This window comes from Saccopteryx bilineata, chromosome 7 (assembly GCF_036850765.1).
Source record: "Saccopteryx bilineata isolate mSacBil1 chromosome 7, mSacBil1_pri_phased_curated, whole genome shotgun sequence".
Lineage (NCBI taxonomy): Eukaryota > Metazoa > Chordata > Mammalia > Chiroptera > Emballonuridae > Saccopteryx > Saccopteryx bilineata.
In genome coordinates, this window is record NC_089496.1 from 57972824 (window position 1) to 57991132 (window position 18309).

At 56.9% G+C, this 18309-nt stretch overlaps 2 protein-coding genes across 3 annotated transcripts; both read left to right on the plus strand.

The window, feature by feature from the left end:
• Positions 1-1106: 1106 nt before the first annotated feature.
• On the plus strand, positions 1107-3450 carry MYL7 (myosin light chain 7). The gene is made up of 7 exons (XM_066238675.1): positions 1107-1151; positions 1374-1487; positions 1650-1725; positions 1976-2080; positions 2526-2604; positions 2760-2808; positions 3286-3450. Exons 1-7 carry the CDS (start codon positions 1149-1151, stop codon positions 3385-3387), a joined length of 528 nt encoding a protein of 175 aa, XP_066094772.1. The 5' UTR covers positions 1107-1148; the 3' UTR covers positions 3388-3450.
• An 8085-nt stretch (positions 3451-11535) lies between these two features.
• Positions 11536-18198, plus strand: POLD2 (DNA polymerase delta 2, accessory subunit). 2 transcript variants are annotated; one of them, XM_066239868.1, is made up of 10 exons: positions 11536-11755; positions 15134-15255; positions 15452-15575; positions 15812-15926; positions 16074-16272; positions 16524-16604; positions 16758-16915; positions 17154-17281; positions 17468-17569; positions 17938-18198. In XM_066239868.1, the coding sequence occupies exons 1-10, from the start codon at positions 11536-11538 to the stop codon at positions 18099-18101; spliced, it is 1413 nt and encodes a 470-aa protein (XP_066095965.1). In that variant the 3' UTR covers positions 18102-18198. The 2 variants fall into 2 exon arrangements, with proteins under 2 accessions (XP_066095965.1, XP_066095966.1); XM_066239869.1 differs by having other exon boundaries at positions 15818-15926.
• Positions 18199-18309: the final 111 nt, after the last annotated feature.

Sequence of the window (18309 nt, forward strand, 5' to 3'; positions counted from 1 at the left end):
AGATAAACTACCCAGCAAATCTGGAACGACTTGTTTCATTCAGAACTTAACCCAAAGTTGTGATTTTGAGCAGGCAGCCCCGCTGTGTGTTATGTACATTGTTCCTGGTCACTAGTCCTCTCGAATCTAAATTATGCACCAGTGTCTGTGAGCTCGGGTTGCCTGCGCTCAGGCGCTCACTGCAGCAACCACGCGTCGGATCTTCTTTCAATAGACATTACTTCCCAGTTGTCCTTATGTTCCAGTTCAGGACATTGTATCACTTTTTAAAAGTTCTCTATGTGAGTAGGTTATATATCCTGTGAATTTCACTTTAGGAGTATAAAGGAGGTGTCATAAAATATTTACTTGTTATACAAAAGGGGCGTTGATCTGACACGCGAGTCCCTGCTCCACCGGCTGGGCCGTCTGCATTCCTCACCCCGTCCAGCAGGGGGCAGCGAGGGACCACTCCTTCTGATCAGGGTTCAGGGGTCATCAGGACCACTCCTGCTCTGGAAGGTCCCTGCTTCCCACGTTGTCTGTGCCCTGGGCTCCTTACTCAGTGGTTGAGCGCTGTATCAGAGACTTACAACACACTTCCATGGGGGTCCAAGGGAATGTTTGGGGTCACAACCAGCTCAGGGCTGCCTCCTGCCTCTTGGTCAGGGGCCAGAGGCCAGGACCAAGCTTCTACACCAAAGCCTCTGGGAGTCCCTGATGGTCTCAGGCCACAGGCCATCCTCAGAACCACCCACTGCCCTCCCAGTCCCAGCAGCCTCAGGCCAGCCCGCCCTCAGCTGTCTTTTTAGACTGGGCAGGTCTGGGCTGGACCTCAGGAGGGACAGTCAGAAGTAGGTGACAGAGACCCCTTATTTAGCACCGTGAGTGGTAGAGCCAAGAGCTGGCTGTACTCTCTGCTCTAGGGAGGCCTCAAGCCCTGCACTGCCTGGATGCTGGACACCCGGGTATTACACCTCAGGGGCCTGAGGGTCACTGGAATGTGGCTGGAATCCATGTGGGGCCCTGTCCTCCCCCAGCCCAGGCAGGGCCTGCCAAGTTTGGGTCTGTCCTCTCCTCCTTTCCTTATTTGGTGCTGCAGGTGATAAGGCTGAGACATAAAGGGGGCTGTGGGCCCCTCACGGCCACCAATCTGCCACAAAGAGAGGATGGTGAGTGCCAGGTTGGGGGACTGGAGGGCAGCAGCCCCCTGGGGGTCGTCCTGTGGGGTGGAAGAGTAGAGCGGCAGCTTCTGTGCCTGCCCAGCCTGGAGAGGTGGTCTCTGGGGTGGGAAGAGGACCCTGACCCCGGACCTCCTGGGAATGCTCTGGGATGTGCAGGGGGCATCTAGGGGGAGCCTGGGAGAGGACCCCTCTCCACCCACACTGTCGCAGGCCAGCAGGAAGGCAGGGACCCGGGGCAAGGCTGCGGCCACCAAGCAGGCCCAACGAGGCTCTTCCAATGTCTTCTCCATGTTCGAGCAAGCCCAGATCCAAGAGTTCAAGGAGGTGAGTGCTCCACCTCATGGCACCCTGCCCCCAACCAAGCACCCCCTCCCCTGTAGGTCCCAGCCCCTGTCCCTGCTCTCCCACCACCCAGCACTTCCTTACCTCTCCTCTCACTGGGGTGGAGGCTGTTCCCACCTCGAGACTGTGGACCCCACCCCACAGGCCTTCAGCTGCATCGACCAGAACCGTGATGGCATCATCTGCAAGTCAGACCTTCGGGAGACCTATTCCCAGCTGGGTGAGCACACCCACCTTTCATCCAACCCCACCTGCTCACCCAAGGAGGCTGCTGAGAGAAGACAGACCTCCTCCCTCCCTCCCCTTTCCACACTCCCCTCCCGTTGCTGGCTGTCTCCTGTCTCACACCTCACCTCCCCCATCCACAGCTGCTTCCCACTCTCCAGCCCTGGTTGGGAAGGAGGGGATGGTGGCCTGAACCCCGCTGGGACACCCAGCGTCCTTGTGTTCACCTTGTGCACCCCCACTAGGGAAGGTGAGTGTGCCGGAGGAGGAGCTGGATGCCATGCTGCAAGAGGGGAAGGGCCCTATCAACTTCACCGTCTTCCTCACGCTGTTTGGAGAGAAGCTCAATGGTGAGCTGGGGCAGATCTGAGTCCCCTGGACAGGGAAGCAGGATCGAACCCCGTCTGTACCCCACCTGAATCCCTCCTGGCCAGGCGGCCAGCCTGAAGCCCACCTGGACCCCATCCAGATGCTACCAGTCTTTTGCCCACTGAGAGAATGTGGGGCCCACCCCTGCATCCCAGATCCATGGCACTAGTCACCCCAGCTCCCAGCTCAGTGTTGAGAATTACACCTTCAGCCTCTCTCCCAAATCCCAGATCCCAAATCCCAGTCTCCCAGCCAGATCTGTGATCTCGGCCTGTCTGAGCTCCAAGGGACACTTTGTGTTAGGGAACATTGTCCTGGTCCTGCCTCTTCTGGGATGTGGAGGATTCCCTCTGCACCCTGGGTTCCTCCCATGGGGACTTTGAAGGCTGAGGGCCTGCATGCTCACCTGCTCTCTCGGCCTCCCAGGGACAGACCCCGAGGAAGCCATCCTGAGTGCCTTCCGAATGTTTGACCCCAGTGGCAAGGGCGTGGTGAACAAGGATGAGTAAGTGTGAGCTGGCTGGAGGGGTGGGACACCCTTACTTTGGGGCCCTCTCTGCTCTTTGGGGGGTGCCACCTGGACCATGGGAGCCTTCATCCCTTCCCCATGCAGCCAGCTCCCCACACTCTCCCCTCTGCTCCTACACCCCCTACCCCCAGGTTCAAGCAGCTTCTCCTGACCCAGGCAGACAAGTTCTCTCAGGCTGAGGTAAGGATTCCTGGTTCCTTCGTGGGTGCTCACCCCATAGGGCACTGGGGAGACCTCAGTGACCCGTGCTGTCTTGGACACCTCTGGAGGGGGTGCCATCTCTGTTGAGATCTGGAGGTTGAAGGTTGTGGAGTCAACAAGGGAGGAGGGCGTGCCAGGCCAGGATAGCCCTATGTGCGAAGGCCCCAGGCTGAGAGCCCAGAGGCACCTTCAGCGTCTGGAAGAGGGTTCGTCACTCTGGGTAGGGGTGGCACAGAGAAGAGAGGGGGCATCCAGGGCCAGGGTGGGGCCTTTGTCCCATGCTCCCCTTTGAGGCGCACCCTCTCCCCAGGCTGCCCAAAGTCAGACAACAGAAAATGTTAACTCAGTTTTGGGTTTGTGCCTGAAAAGGCTGAGGACCCCAAGACACAGCCGGGAGGCGGGGGAAGTGTGACAGGCCCCCCGGCGGGGCAGTGCCTCTCACAGAGCCACCCCCAGGTGGAGCAGATGTTTGCCCTGGCGCCGGTGGACCTGGCTGGGGACATCGACTACAAGTCCCTGTGCTACATTATCACCCACGGGGATGAGAAAGAGGAGTGAGCAAGGATACGGAGAGACTAAGGGCCACACCCCGGCCACCTCAATAAATGGTGTTTCCAACGAGCCCTGCATAGTGGCCTTTCTGTGATAGACAGGGTGGGGGATGGGCAAGGGGACATTGAGGCCTGAGAGGGAGGGCATCTGCCCTTGGCCAACCTCTAGGAGAAGAAACAGCAGGCTCTGCACGCCTCACCAGGCCCCGAGTGAGCCAGCGCTCAGCAGAGTTCTGCCAGCCACATCTCTGCACATACGCACAGGGTGTACTGAGTTGTGTGGAGACACTGAAGAACCCATCTGAAAACACAACCAGACTTTACCTCGGAAATACAGGCCAGGCACCATGACACCAAGGAGGGACTGGGGTCAGGATTAAGGATTAAGGGCCAGGTGGCTGCAGAGAGGGGAGCTGGAGAGGGAAATCCCTCCATCTGGGTGCTGCAGGACAAGAATGTGCAGGCACCCATGGGGGAGGGGGAAGAAGGAGGAGGAGAGTGGGACCCCGGCCAGAGTGGGGCACACAAGTCCTCATCAGGACAGGGACAGCTGAGTGAGCCTCCCACTTACTTCCCTCAGGACCCCGCCCTGGAGGGGCTGACCACGTCCCCTTCTGGAGGCCAGCAAGAGGGAAGGCATTTTTGTGGGAAGAGGTGCTCAGTTTTGCTTTTTATCTGGGACTTGGCGATTTTAATTACTACATGGACAGGGCTTCTGAAGTAGTTATTTTTCTATTGCTTACCGGTGATCACGGAGCTGCCTGAGAGTCTTGGTCCAGAGACACCCCCCCTCCACTCCCCTAGAATCACTGAGCAGGTGTCTGAGCCTATGGCCCTCCCCAGGACCATGTCCAGAATCCCCCCCCCCCCAGCTCCTGGAGGAACTCCCATCAACTCTTGGCCCCTGCCTCCTTCCCTGCCAGGGGCTCATATTCAGTCTGGCCACCCCCTCCCACCCCAGGTTCCAGCCCACACTCCTGCCCACTCTCAACTCCCTGCAGGCCCTGTATGCAAACAGGCCTTGGGGGGGGGGGGGAGCAGAAGCCCAGGAAACAGCCCAAGAGTCAGGGGAGATGGCCAGCATGGCATATGCAGATTAGACATCAGAAAAGGTTAACACTCCCTGGTGTAGAAGAAGGAAGCACTTTCTCCTCCCTGTTCTTAGGGCATTCCCTTTAGAAAGCTTGTAATTACACATTCTTTCCCTACCTCTTGTGTAAAAAAATAAGCTGCTCTCAAGTTTTACAACCCAGGACAGCTCCCAGGGATGGGGACCATCGCTCTGAAGGAAGGTCACTCCCATTCTTCAGTTTTGTGAGAGGTAGGAGCCTAACTCCAGGCCCAAGCCTACTTCCAGTGGTACAGGTGCGAGAAGTCTGTTTTCCTCCAACTAAAGACTATGAACCAACCCGGGTGGGGGTGGGGGGGAGAGGCAGATGGTCTAGGTGGATGTGCCTTCAGGACCAGGCTCGGTTCTCTTGAGAACAGCAGGGTGGGTGCACCTGACTTCTCCCCACCTTTGTGATGAGCACCGTGTTCGGTTTAATGCTATTCAATAATAAGTCTGTTTTCTTTCTTGTTACCTTTGTGGAGAGGTTTTCCATCTGAATCATCTCCCTGGTAGGGGCTGAAGGCCCTGCCCACCGGCCAGTGAGTCATCGGGTGTCCGGGCTCCTGTCTGTGGTATTTTATACTAAAACCCTTTCAGCCCCCAGCCAGGGCCCCAGTCCCTGCCCTGCCCCCACCCCACACTGGCAGGGCATACATTCCTTCTATAGCCATAGTAACACCACTGATAGAGGGTAAAGATAGGTCTCCAACTGTGCCCTGGCAGGGGAAATCTGTGATCTGCATCCTCCCCCAGGAGGCCTGGGCTGTTCTGAGGTTTCTTTGGAGGGCTCAGATAGCTGTCACTGTCCCCACCACCCACATTGCCCACCCTGAGTCCAGACTGTGTCCCACACAGGCTGAGGCCGAGTGCCCCAGTTTGGGTGGGAGGGTCTGAGAGATGGCAGCCCAGCACATCGCTTGATTGTACTCAGCAGGAATGCAGGAGAGACTGGTAAATAATAGGTCAGCCTGACCTGTGGTGGCACAGTGGATAAAGCCTTGACGTGGAAATGCTGAGGTCGCCGGTTCAAAACCCTGGGCTTGCCTGGTCAAGGCACATATGGGAGTTGATGCTTCCAGCTCCTCCCCCCTGTCTCTCTCTCTCCCTCTCTGTGTCCTCTCTAAAATGAATAAATAAAATAAAAATTTAAAAAATAAAAAAATAATAGGTCAAACGCCCTCCCCCTTCTTTGCCGTGAGCCTTTCAGATGCTTCCGGTCAAAGGCTGGGGTGTGGGACAGAGATGGGGCACGCGCGGGGTGAGGCCCTGAGAGGCATGGGAGCCACCAGGGAGCCAGCCCACTCATGGTGTACACACGTAACCTTGAACTCCCCTGCTCCCTCTCTGAGACATGGTTTCTTCCCCTGTGGAGAGACTGGGCTAGCTGTTGACAGTAGCTGGGCCTCATTGAGCCCCCAGGTGGGGCGTTGAGTTGCACACCTGACAGGGACACGCCCCAGCCCAGACACTTAGCTCAGGACCAGACACGACCATAGGGCCACTGTAGCACTTGACTTTATTTTTCTGACTAAATGGGCAGATAGAGGGACCTAAGGACCGACAGGGGGTGAAGTAGTAACCCCAACAGTGTTTAGAGCCACCTGCACAGGTGAGCCAACAATTTCCTAAGCATAAAGGGGGGTGGGGGACCTTAGAAGTGTGGCAGAGCCAGAAGACTTCTGCCCACCGTGAGGTGGCAGGGCCCCTGGAGCCACAGCCCGTGTGCACACCGAGGGGACACCACGGGACAGGTGAGGCGCTGAGAGAGTCCTGCACTACAGAGCTGTCTAGTGAGTGAGTAGGAGATATCACAAATCTCAGACTTCTGGAGGTGAGACCAGGAGCCTTTCGTTGCAGATGTAGAGTCTGCCATGGCCCTGCCCCTCAGGAGAGGCTCAGGCCCCAGGACAAAGGAAAGGGGCAGAAAGGGTGGCCACAGCTTTGGGAAGGGAGCTCCCCTCCTGTTTGTCCCCTCCCTCTCCACCTGCTCTGTCCTTCAGTGCACTCGCTCCATCACAGGAGCTGGACCAGCCTCTGACCTCCCCCCCAGCCCTCCTGCTGTCTGTGAAGCACCCCCACAGTGACAGGCTGCTGACTCAAGCCACACAGCTCCAAAATAGAACCTTATCGGTCCTGCCCGCCCACTTTGCCATCAACAACACCTCCCCCATCCTTCTCCCAGGGCCTGCCAAGCACCCTGCTCACCCCTTCCCAACTGCCCACGGCCAGCTCTGGCCTGTTCCGAACCACACTGTGTGCCCATGCACCATTCACAGCCTCCTATCCTGGTCTGCCTCTCTGCAACACCTACAGGGTCAAGCAGTGACAGCCCTGAGAGGTAGGGCCCCTGTCTGGGGCCACAGGGTGGTCACTGCTCCCAGAGGACACAGAGGAGAAGTGCAGGTCTGTGGGAGACAGAGGCGGCACAGGCCCAAGAACAAGTGACAGACAGGGGAGGGGCCACCCTTCCTGCCCATGTTCCTTCTAGTGTGTACCTTTGTAATGAAACACACTTAAAAAAAATTTTTTTTTAATTCATTTTTAAAGACAATAGAGAAAGAAGGGGGAGGAGCAGGAAGCATCAACTCCCATATGTGCCTTGACCAGGCAAGCCCAGGGTTTCAGACTGGCGACCTCAATGTTCCAGGTCAATGCTTTATCCACTGTGCCACCACAGGTCAGGCCGAAACACACTTTTTGCTTCAATTATCTCCACTTGGTTTCTGTGGCTTTTGATCACAGACCTAGAGGCCTGGAGAGAGTCAACTGTGCAGAGGAGGAGATCCAGCGTTTCAGTCTGGAAACAGCCACGTCCATGATTGGAGACAGACGTTCTCGGGAGCAGAAAGCCAAACAAGAGCAGGAGAAGGAACTGGCAAAAGTCACCGTCAAGAAGGAAGATCTGGAACTGATAATGACAGAGAAGGAGATCTCACAAGCCGCAGCAGAGGGAACACATGGGCAATGTGGTAGAGGCTCTGATTGCCCCTAATCAATTGAATTGTGCTGTCTCAGACCTACTCACTGGATTAATTTATTGCAATAAAGGTGTCTTCTTTTATGCAGTTAAAAAAAAACACACCACAGTGAGATACCACCACACATCCATTAGAATTGCTACTATTAAAAAACCCAGAAAATGCCCTGGCCGGTTGGCTCAGTGGTAGAGCGTCAGCCTGGCGTGCGGGAGTCCCTGGTTCGATTCCCGGCCAGGGCACACAGGAGAAGTACCCATCTGCTTCTCCACCCCTCCCCCTCTCCTTCCTCTCTGTCTCTCTCTTCCCCTCCCTCAGATAAGGCTCCACTGGAGCAAAGTTGGCCCAGGCGCTGAGGATGGCTCCATGGCCTCTGCCTCAGGTGCTAGAATGGCTCTGATTGCAGCAGAGTGGCGCCCAGATGGGCAGAGCATCGCTCCCTGGTGGGCATGCCGGGTGGATCCTGATCAGGCGCATGCAGGAGTCTGTCTGACTGCCTCCCCGTTTCCAGTTTCGGAAAAATACAAAAAAAAACAAACAACAAAAAACCAGAAAAGTCTGACCAGGTGGTCACACAGTGGATAGAGCATTGACCTGGGATGCTGAGGACCCAGACTCAATACCCCGAGTTTGCAGGCTTGAGCATGGGCTCATCCAGTTTGAGCATGGGGTCGCTGGCTCAAGCAGGGGATCATGCACATGACCCCATGGTCGCTGGCTTGAAGAAGGAGTCCCTGGCTCGGCTGGAGCCCCCCTACCCCCATCAAGGACCATATGAGAAGCAATCAATGAACTAAAGTGCCACAACTACAAGTTGATGCTTATCTCCCTCTCTCCCTTCCTCCCTCTCTCTCTCTCTCTCTCTCTCTCTCTCTCTCTCTCTCTCTCTTTCTCTCACACACACACACACACACACACACTTTAATAAAAACCAAGAGGAAGCATCACAGAAGACCCACTCAGCCCTTGCACTTATTTCGAGAGGCCCAATCCCAAGGGTGCTGCCTCTGTTAAGCCTCCTGGGAGCCCTTTGCCCTTTTATATACCTACATATTGCATTTAAGAACATCTTTGGTTTCACGTTCAGAAAACCCAAAGCGGAGAATGCAAACGGGGGTTCACGTTTTGCTATGAAATAAGAAGAAAGCAGTTTCTGGTCTTGGTCCAGTGGCTAAGTGGTCCCTGGGCTGAATCTCCAGGATTCTCTCACATTCCAGGACACCATCATGTGCTGTGAGCATGACAGCGAGGTGGTGGATGGGCAGCCAGCTGCACCCCTCCCTTTTATCACAAGCATATTTCTCTGAAGCCCAAACCCCCAGCCCTGCCAGACTTCTCCTGTGTCTCTGCCAGATCTGATCTCATCACCACACATGGCTGCCAGGGAGACTGGGGAAGTCAACACAGACTTTCTTTCCATCCTCGCCGTCAGCAAGAAGAGGGGGGTTTGGGAAGGTCTGATGTTAGCCCCCAGCAGTGTGGGTGCCGCTCATCTGTCCTTGCCCACTCATAGCCTCAGGCACACACTATGGCTGTGTGCCTGACACAGGCCCACCAGGAGCAGAGCTCACGGAAAGGCTGCACAGCTCCACGTCTGAGCACTGGACTCAGCTTCCCGGCTGTGTGATCCTGTGCTGTGATGAATCATTCTGTAAAATGGAAATAATAGTACCTGCCTCATTGGACTCGGGGAGGATTCAATGACATAGTGCTCTTAGGACATTTAGCACATGTCCGCCCCCCTCCCCCCAAAGTACTCGTTCGTTCCACAAATACAAGCTGAGCTGGGAGTCTCTTCTGCCAGGCACTGCGGTTCCCACTTGTCTCTCGGACTTAGGAATCAGCCTGCACTGCACCAGATGTTTGACAAATGTCTTGTCAAATGTCAGGGAGGGGGCGGTAATTCCCTGACCTTGGGGGGGGGGTGGCTGTTCACATGGAGACCCAACACCCATATTACACTGAGTCAGGCTGACTTGGTGTGAGTCCAGGTGTTACTCACTAGCTGTGTGACCTCTCTCTGCCTCAGTTTCCCATCATCAAAAGTTTGAGGACTAGATGAATTAATGTGCTAAGAACAGTGGAAGGTCTATAGCAAAGGCTTGTATGTGTCATCCATTATTACCGTCTACTTTGTTGTGGGTTCAGGACTTGGAATGAGTAGGGGACGTGGTGGGAGCGGCGCGAGGCTTCCCGGGAGGGACCTGTGGGTTCGTGGAGATGCCGAAGGGCCCCTGCCGCGGGGCGGCCTGGGAGGGCGCTGGCGGGTGGAAAGCCGTGTGAACGAGGACGGTGAGGACAGGACTGAGCCGTGCAGTGTGGAGGCTGGCCGGGAGACGGCCTGTGCGGAAGGCCTTCCACCGCCGGCTTCCCAGACCCAGACCGTCCCCTGCAGTCCTGGACCCCACAGCCTGGCTCGCCCTCGGCCATCCGGGGAGTGCTCGCTCCCCCGGGTATGCAGCCTGCGGACTCGGTGCGCCCACCTCGTGGTCAGCACTGGCAGCCGCCGCAGAACCTGGGTCGGGCACGGTGCTGGGATAGCGCGAGGGGAGCGAACTACCCTGAAGCTGCGAGGACCCGAGGTACACTCCTCCCCGCAGGGTGCAGTCGGGCCGACGTCCCGCCCACACACGCACGTCGATTCCGCGAGCCAGCCCCGCCCCGCGTTGCCCGGGGACGGGGGCGTGGCTCTGCGCACGCGCGGCGTCCGGAGACAGGGGGGCGGGGCGCGCGCAGTTGGCGGGATGCGGCGATGGGCGGGCGGGGCGCGCAGATTGGTGGATGCAGCGAGCGGTGGCGGTCCGCGGTGATGGACAGAGTGCGGCGTGCGGCGATTGGCGGGATGCGGTGGTGGGCGGGCGGGGCGCGCAGATTGGCGGTTGCGGCGAGTGGCTAGGTGAGTGGCGCCTCGAGTGGCGGGGCGGTGTGGGGCGGCATGGGGGGGCCGCTGGGCCCGGCAGTGGGGGTGTCCCATGCGGGGCGGCGAGCTGTGCGTCGTCTCGCGGGGTCTGGGTAGGGTCTCTGCTCGTTCCCCCGGAAGCGGGCTGGGGCCGGCGGGGTTCCATCCCTGATTGCGGCGGGTGCGCAGCGCCCAGTCCGCACGTCTGGGCAGAAAGTTAATTCAGATCCCGCCCCAGACGCGCGCGGAAGAAATCAGGCCCAGGTCCCCCCGTGTCTGTACTGAGGGGAGAGGGGTTTGTGTGGGACCACGCCCTGGCCTGTGCGTGGGGGCGCCACACCTCGCGCGCTCGGGGGAAACCCGCGGGCCGCACGCGGGAGCTGCCGCTGCGGGGACGCGGACAGGTGCTGACACCTCCGCTGCCCCGGGGCCTGTGTTCTCCGCGGAGGACGCGGACAATAAACTGAAAATGTGCCGTTTGTTATACGTAAATGTCAGGAGAAACGGACATTGAAGAAGGTGAGGGAGGTGCGGTGTGAACAAAGACTTTGGGGAGAGGGAAAGCCCCTCAGTGTGTGGGTCATTACGGAGGGACGTGAGGGCAGGACCCGCGGGGCGCATCTCAGGCTATTGTAGGGATTTGGGGGAAATCTTTGGAGAGTTCTGCGCAAAGAGCTGACATTTGTTTTATTTTTATTACTTTAGACTTATTTTGGGCAGGTTTATCTGGCCTCATGCCCTGAGATGGAGCAGGTGCTCTGCAGCTGAATTGGGGCAGATGATACATTCTTTTGGGGCGTGTGGATTTGAAACCCTGGTAGTTATTCAGGTGGAGAGGCGAAGCAGGCAGTGGATACCTGCGGTGGGTTTGGAGAGCTCCAAGTGGGAGAAACGTTTTTAGCTTTTCTTTTGTCCCTCTTTGGGTGAGGGTGACATTGGTATCCAACACAACCAATTTCCAGAAGCAGCTCAGCCCTCATCTGCTGGGGCTGCAGCTCTTTCCCACCTTCCCCAGTGGCCTGCGGGTGCTATACGGTCAGCTGGATGCAGACACACCAGGAAAGTGGCTGCCATTGGGGTGGGCAGGGGTTGCAGTAGTGTGTATGTGTCGTCACTGTGACCACCTCCTCCTTGACCTAGGTGGAGCTATCCGGATTCTTCGAGCACACCATGTTTTCTGAGCAGGCTGCCCAGAGAGCCCACACTCTACTGTCCCCACCATCAGCCAGCAACGCCACCTTTGCCCGTGTGCCGGTGACGACTTACACCAACTCCTCACAGCCCTTCCGGCTGGGGGAGCGCAGCTTCAGCCGGCAGTATGCTCACATTTATGCCACCCGCCTCATCCAAATGAGGCCCTTCCTGGTGAGCCGGTCCCAGCAGCAATGGGGTAAGTGACTAGTTTGGGGAAGCGCCTCCTTCCCCACCGGCCCAGAAGGTACCTGGGTGTTTTAGAAAGATCTGAGAGACCTGTAGGATTCATTTATTCTACTTCCCAATAAGGTTGGGGAAACTAAACTCCTAAAGCCTTAGCTTCTTCAGGTAGTTTTGAGGATTAAATTAAGGAATTAGTTTAAAGTTAGGTTTAGGTCAGTGCTGGGACAAGGTAGGGCTTGGTTGTGACAGTTACAGTGACATTTTATTGGCATAGGGAAATGTCTTTATCTTCAATGCAGCCAGCACCTCCATGTGGCAGGCCAGGCAACAGTCCCCAGGAGCCGAGGTCAGTGGAGACACATCATTCCAGAAGAAATTTCTCTACTTTACCCGGCCTCCTGTGCTTGTTGGACACAAATTGCCTGTCCCTTGGGCTCTTCTGTCTTTCCTAAGTATGTGGCTGGGACAGTGCAAACCCTTTTTTTTTTTTTAACTCATTTCTTCCTTGGTGACTTCTGCAGTTAAGTAATTCTTGGTGGTGAAGCAGGACCCCACCTTCAACTTTTGGGTGATACGCCTGACCAGGCAGTGGCACAATGGAGAGAGTGTCAGCCTAGGATGCTGAGGACCTAGGTTTGAAATCCCAAGGTTGCTGGCTTGAGCATGGGCTCACCAGCTTGAGCAAGGGGTCACTGGCTGAGCTGGAGTTCCTGCCCCCCACCCCATCACGGCAAGTATAAGAAAGCCATCAAGGAAGAACTAAGGTGCCACAACTATGAGTTGATGCTTCTCGTCTCCTTTTCTGTCTGTTCCTGTCTGTCTGTCTCTCTCTCTCTCTCACTAAAAAAACAAAAAACAGAAAAAGCTTTTAGGTGATACTTCATTACCTCATTCTCACTGTTTAGAAGAGTGGCTTTCCATATAGTTGTTTGTTTGTTTGTTTTTTGTAGTTTTCTGAAGCTGGAAACGGGGAGGCAGTCAGACAGACTCCTGCATGCGCCCGACCGGGATCCACCAGGCACGCCCACCAGGGGACGATGCTCTGCCCATCCGGGGCGTCGCTCTGTCACAACCAGAGCCACTCTAGCGCCTGGGGCAGAGGCCAAGGAGCCATCCCCAGCGCCCGGGCCATCTTTTGCTCCAATGGAGCCTTGGCTGCAGGAGGGGAAGAGAGAGACAGAGAGGAAGGAGAGGGGGAGGGGTGGAGAAGCAGATGGGCACCTCTTCTGTGTGCCCTGGCCGGGAATCGAACTCAGGACTTCCTCACGCCAGGCCGACGCTCTACCACTGAGCCAACCAGCCAGGTCCTCCCTATAGTTTTCAGTGAAATCTGTTAATGTTTCTAAGCTGAACTTGTATAGGTGAGACCATGTCTTATTCATTTTTATTGCCCCCAGCACCAGGCCTGGGGGGCTTAGGCCTATCGCCTGTTGGCCTACCTGGAGAGCTTTGGAAAGCGTGGGTGCCCAGGCTTGTCCTACCAGGCCAACTGGATCGACCCTGGTTTTATCACAGACAGCTAGCTGGTGAACACTTGGCCTGGATCTCCTAGCTAGATCATCCTATTCACTGAAGATGTTTTCGGTTTTCTTTATTGCAAGCAGAGTGTTTGTACCTTCTGCCACGTAATAAGGGCCTCCTTCCTGTGGCTCCAAGTGGCCTTTCCCTGACTTTCCTGGAAGTCCTGGGACACTCTCCTTGCGTCCAATGTCACTGCCAACTTTTAGATTCTTTACAGCAGCACCCCCCTCTGGGACCATATTTCTCTTCCAGTCACTATTGCTGCTAACAAAATTCCCCAGAGATGGAGTCATTTTATTCCGCTCACAAACGGGTTGGGAACTCAGACAGCAGCCCCAGTGAACGAGGCTTTGGCAGGGCTGATTGGCTGTTGATGCTGGCTTCACCCCAGACACCTCCGCATGGCTTCCCCATGTGACCAGGAGACCTCTCCAGAACTCAGCCTTTGTCAGAACTCCTCTCCCCATTCCGTGTTTCCTGAACACGCCAAGCCCTTTCTTGCCTGGGCTTTCCTCTTCCAACTTGCTCCTTTTCCAGGTTCCCTCAGGGCCTCAACTTAAATGTCATATGCGTCAAGAGGCCTCATCGGCCTTGGAGGGGCCTTCTCCGTATCTCTGTCTTAGCTGCTATCTGTGGCGCTTGTCACAATGGCTGATCCCTCGTTTACTGCCGTGGTCTCTCTCCTGCTAGTGAACTCTGGTGTCCACATGTGCCTGGACGGACAGTCTGCCCTCAGCACAGGGCTGTGTGGCTCTGCCTGGTGGTCAGGACATGTTTTTTATCTCTGTGCCTCAGTTTCCTCAACTGCGCAGCAGGGCAGTAATACCTACTCTGACCTGCTGACATGTTCGGATGAGGTCCATGATGATGCTCTGCACAGCGGCCTGGGGCTTTGGGGTCTGTGGTTCCTGCCCGTGTCTGGCATATGTCCAGGGCAGGTGCTGTCTCACCTGTTCTGAATTGCTCTTCCCCACTCAGGTTGTAGATCTGTAGATGTTCTTGGTTATTCCAGGCAGGAGGGGCTCATGCTGGAACTGGCTGGGCTAAGGAAGGGGCTGGTCAGTGTCCACATTGTCCTCTCACCTCCTGATGACATTTTCTCCAAGCTTGGGGGCTGCCTGACAAATCTGTGGGCTTTTGGTAACTTGCACTCTTCCTCCTTGCCTGAGTGACCCCTGAGGACCAGCCAGTCTTCCTGTGTATCCCTGATGGTTCCCCCATTCTGTTCCCAGGATTCCGGGAGCCTTGACTCCACAGGAAGCAGGACGGAATGGATGAGGATGTGAAGTTTGATTTTGGGGTATCTTTACAGAGGATAAAGCATTTGCGGAACACTTGGAAGAATCCAAACTCTTAAAGGAACTTGTTACATTTTAGAAGAGGGCTGTGTTGAGACTTGGCATACCTCTCTTTCTAAGAATCAGTTTTTTGTGGCTGCTGTAACAGCAAAGCCACAAACTGAGCGGCTTTAAACAGATTTATTCTCTCCCAGTTCTGGAGCCAGAAGTCTGAAATCAGGTGTCCACAGGGCTGTGCTTCCTCTGAAGGCTCCAAGGGAGGCTCCTTCTCTCCTCTTCTAGCTCCTGGTGACTGACTGCTGGTGCCCCGGGATTGTGGCCATGTCACTGCAGTCTCTGCCCTGTCTTCACGTTGCCTTCTCTGCCTCTCTTGAAAGGACACATCTAGGGCCCATCCCCAGCCTGAGTCCCTCTGTCCTCCTGGGGCCAAGTGACCCTTTAGGTCCAGGAGGTCCTTGCCCTCAGTGGTCTCTCCCACCCTGGCTGCCGTGCTCTGTGAGGATTGTGTCAGTGCCCTGTGGGGCGCTGCCAGGGGGCTGCCTGGTCTCTGAGCTCAGGTCCCTCATGCCCAGGCCCTGGAGTCCGAATAAAGAAGCTGTGTGAGCTACAGCCCGGGGAGAAGTGCTGTGTGGTGGGGACCCTCTTCAAGGCCATGCCGCTCCAGCCCTCCATCCTGCGGGAGGTCAGCGAGGAGGTAAGGCACGCCATCTCATGTGTGCCTCCCCCAGAACACTTCCCTGGGGACATTAATGGGCCATTTGCCTTGGACCAAGGGGCTTGGGGCTGGGCCTTTGCCCATAGGGGACCAGGCCGTGGGGCCATCTCCCTGCGGTGACACAGGAACCCTGGTGGACTCTGGCCCTCGGACCGTCTCTCATCTCGCCCTCCAGCACAACCTGGTCCCCCAGCCTTCTCGGAGCAAGTACATCCACCCAGATGATGAGCTGGTCTTGGAAGATGAATTGCAGCGTATCAGACTGGAAGGCACCATTGATGTGTCCAAGCTGGTCACAGGTGGGGAGTGGGAAAGGGTGGCCTGTGCATCCAGGTGCTAGTGCACCTGCATTCCTGGAGCCGTGGGTTTGGGCTCAGGACCTAGGTAGGGGTCAGTCCTCTTTTCTGCCCAAAGGCAATGATCCTGTGAAGTGGGTCCTGAGGGGGAATTTGCCAGCACAACAGAGAACTGGTGGGTTTTGTTGTTTGGATGGTCCCTGGGCTCCCCTCTTGGGGCCTGACACTGCTATTCCCAGGGACAGTGCTGGCCGTGCTGGGCTCTGTGAGAGAGGATGGCAAGTTCCTGGTGGAGGACCATTGCTTCGCAGGACTTGCTCCTCAGACGCCTGCGCCACCCCTTGACCTGGACAGGTGAGCAGATGCTTGGAGTCCCAGGCAGTGGTCCGGGGGAATTGGGGTCACTGGGTTCCATCTCCCCATTCACCACAAGTGGCCCCATGTGGCCCCCCGGGGGGAAGGTCGCCTGATGTCACAGGAGGACTCTGACTTCTTCTGCAGGTTTGTGCTGCTGGTGTCCGGTCTGGGCCTGGGTGGAGGCGGGGGAGAGAGCCTGCTGGGCACCCAGCTGCTGGTGGACGTGGTGACGGGGCAGCTAGGGGACGAGGGGGAGCAGTGCAGTGCTGCCCACATCTCCCGGGTCATCCTGGCTGGGAGCCTCCTCAGCCACAGCACCCAGAGCAGGGATTCCATCAACAAGGTATGGCGCCCACCTGCCTACAGCAGCCCCTCCTTCCCCAAGTCGGGCACCGGGTCTTGCAGGTCTGGTGGGCAGTGCCCTACAGCAGTGCTGGGACCACCTCTGCTCAGGACCATCTTGATTCAGGCCCTGCTTTCTGTCCCCGTGTGGGGAGGGCTTTGCTCTGAGACCCAGCCACCCAGGAAGGGACTCGGTGTCCCTTTGATCTAATGCTCCCTCAAGGCCTCACAGCCTATGGGCTCTACTCCTAGGCCAAGTACCTGACCAAGAAAACCCAGGCAGCCAGTGTGGAGGCCGTCAAGATGCTGGACGAGATCCTCCTGCAGCTGAGTGTGAGTGCCGTGGGCTGGCGGGCGATGGGCATTGGGCACTTGGAGGCTGCAGTGGGGCACTGGACGGGGGGTGGGAGAGAGGAGATGGTAGGGCTCCAGCAGGGCTGTGTGGAGGGTACCAGGCCCCGGAGCTCCCCTGACTGTGCCTTGCAGACCTCGGTACCCGTGGACGTGATGCCAGGTGAATTTGACCCAACCAACTACACGCTCCCCCAGCAGCCCCTGCACCCCTGCATGTTCCCACTGGCCACTGCCTACTCCACGCTCCAGCTGGTCACCAACCCCTACCAGGCCACCATTGATGGAGTCAGGTAACCAGCACCGCTACACTCCAGCCTGACCCCTGGCCTCTTGCCTCAGTGGCACTGGGAGGGGAGGGTTGGGTCTAGGACTTGGCAGAGAGCCCACCTCAGTTGGCCTCTTTCTCAAGGGTGGCTGGGTACAGCCCCCCTGAGAATACTTGGTGAGCTCCAGGCTGGCCTCGGCCTTGTGGGAGGAGTATAGATGTCAGTCTCCCAGGGTGAGGGTCAGCTGAACCTTGCCTTGCAGATTCCTGGGCACAGCAGGACAGAACGTGAGTGACATTTTCCGGTACAGCAGCATGGAGGATCATTTGGAGATTCTGGAGTGGACCCTGCAAGTCCGTCATATCAGTCCCACGGCCCCGGACACCCTGGGTAACAAACGGGACTCAGCCATGTGGGGTGGGACCAAAGACCAGAGAAAGCTGGAAGGGCCCCCGTGATGCTCGGAGGGTTCCCAGCCTGGGTTTGCACTCAGTGGCCTTGCTGTGGCCTGAGGAAATGCCCCACAGCTTGACGCTGTTCTGGAGGCCCGGTCTCACTAAGGCCTCCCTTCTCTAGGCTGCTACCCTTTCTACAAAACTGACCCATTCATCTTTCTGGAGTGCCCACACGTCTACTTTTGTGGCAACACCCACCGCTTTGGCTCCAAAATCATCCGAGGTAAGTTTTGTCTTCTGGGGGCTCCAGACCTAGGCTGTCACTAGGGACTCAGTCTCAGCTGGGGACAAGGCTCAGAGAAAAAAACCTACACTGGAACCCCAGGACGTGGAACCCCAGCCACCTGGTGCCGCCAAACGGGCTGAAGTTGTCTGGCATCTGTGTGGTGGTGTCAGAGCTTCTCTCTGATCAGTGTGACGTTAGCTTTTGACCTTTATGGTGTCCTCAGCCCTTGCATTTCTGGTCCAAAGGAGCTTTGTGGTGAACACTCCCAGGGTGCTGAGGGCAGGCTCCTGTTTACTTGTGGTGACATCTTTTGAGACAGGGCTCACCCAGCACCTAAAGTGGGTCCCTACATTGCTTTTTTGTAGGCCCCGAGAACCAGACAGTGCTGCTGGTGGCCGTGCCGGACTTCAGTGCCACACAGACTGCCTGCCTGGTGAACCTGCGTAGCCTGGCCTGCCAGCCCATCAGCTTCTCAGGCTTCGGGGCAGAGGACGACCTGGGAGGCCTGGGTCTGAGCCCTGAGTCATGAAGGCGGCCTGTCTAGAGAAGCTCAAGCCACTCACTGCTTCTGCAGCGTCAGCACTGAGCAGCTTGTCTTTGTAAATAAAGCCAGACCATTAACTGGTGTTGACCTCCTGGGTAGATCTGGTGCTGGGCCAGGGCCCTTCTGTGGAGGGAGACCACACTGAACACGTCTCCCTCCTCCACCCCTCTCCTCAGGCTGGTCAGAAGGCCTG

Bases quoted from the DNA above. Each gene is read 5' to 3' on its own strand.
- POLD2 (XM_066239868.1), top strand. From the start codon at position 11,536: ATGTTTTCTGAGCAGGCTGCCCAGAGAGCCCACACTCTACTGTCCCCA. The intron at 15,576-15,811 runs GTGGGGAGTGGG...TGCTATTCCCAG, and splicing joins TGTGTCCAAGCTGGTCACAG to GGACAGTGCTGGCCGTGCTG. The intron at 16,605-16,757 runs GTGAGTGCCGTG...TGTGCCTTGCAG, and splicing joins AGATCCTCCTGCAGCTGAGT to ACCTCGGTACCCGTGGACGT.
- MYL7 (XM_066238675.1), top strand. The intron at 1,488-1,649 runs GTGAGTGCTCCA...CCCACCCCACAG, and splicing joins AGATCCAAGAGTTCAAGGAG to GCCTTCAGCTGCATCGACCA. The intron at 2,809-3,285 runs GTAAGGATTCCT...AGCCACCCCCAG, and splicing joins ACAAGTTCTCTCAGGCTGAG to GTGGAGCAGATGTTTGCCCT.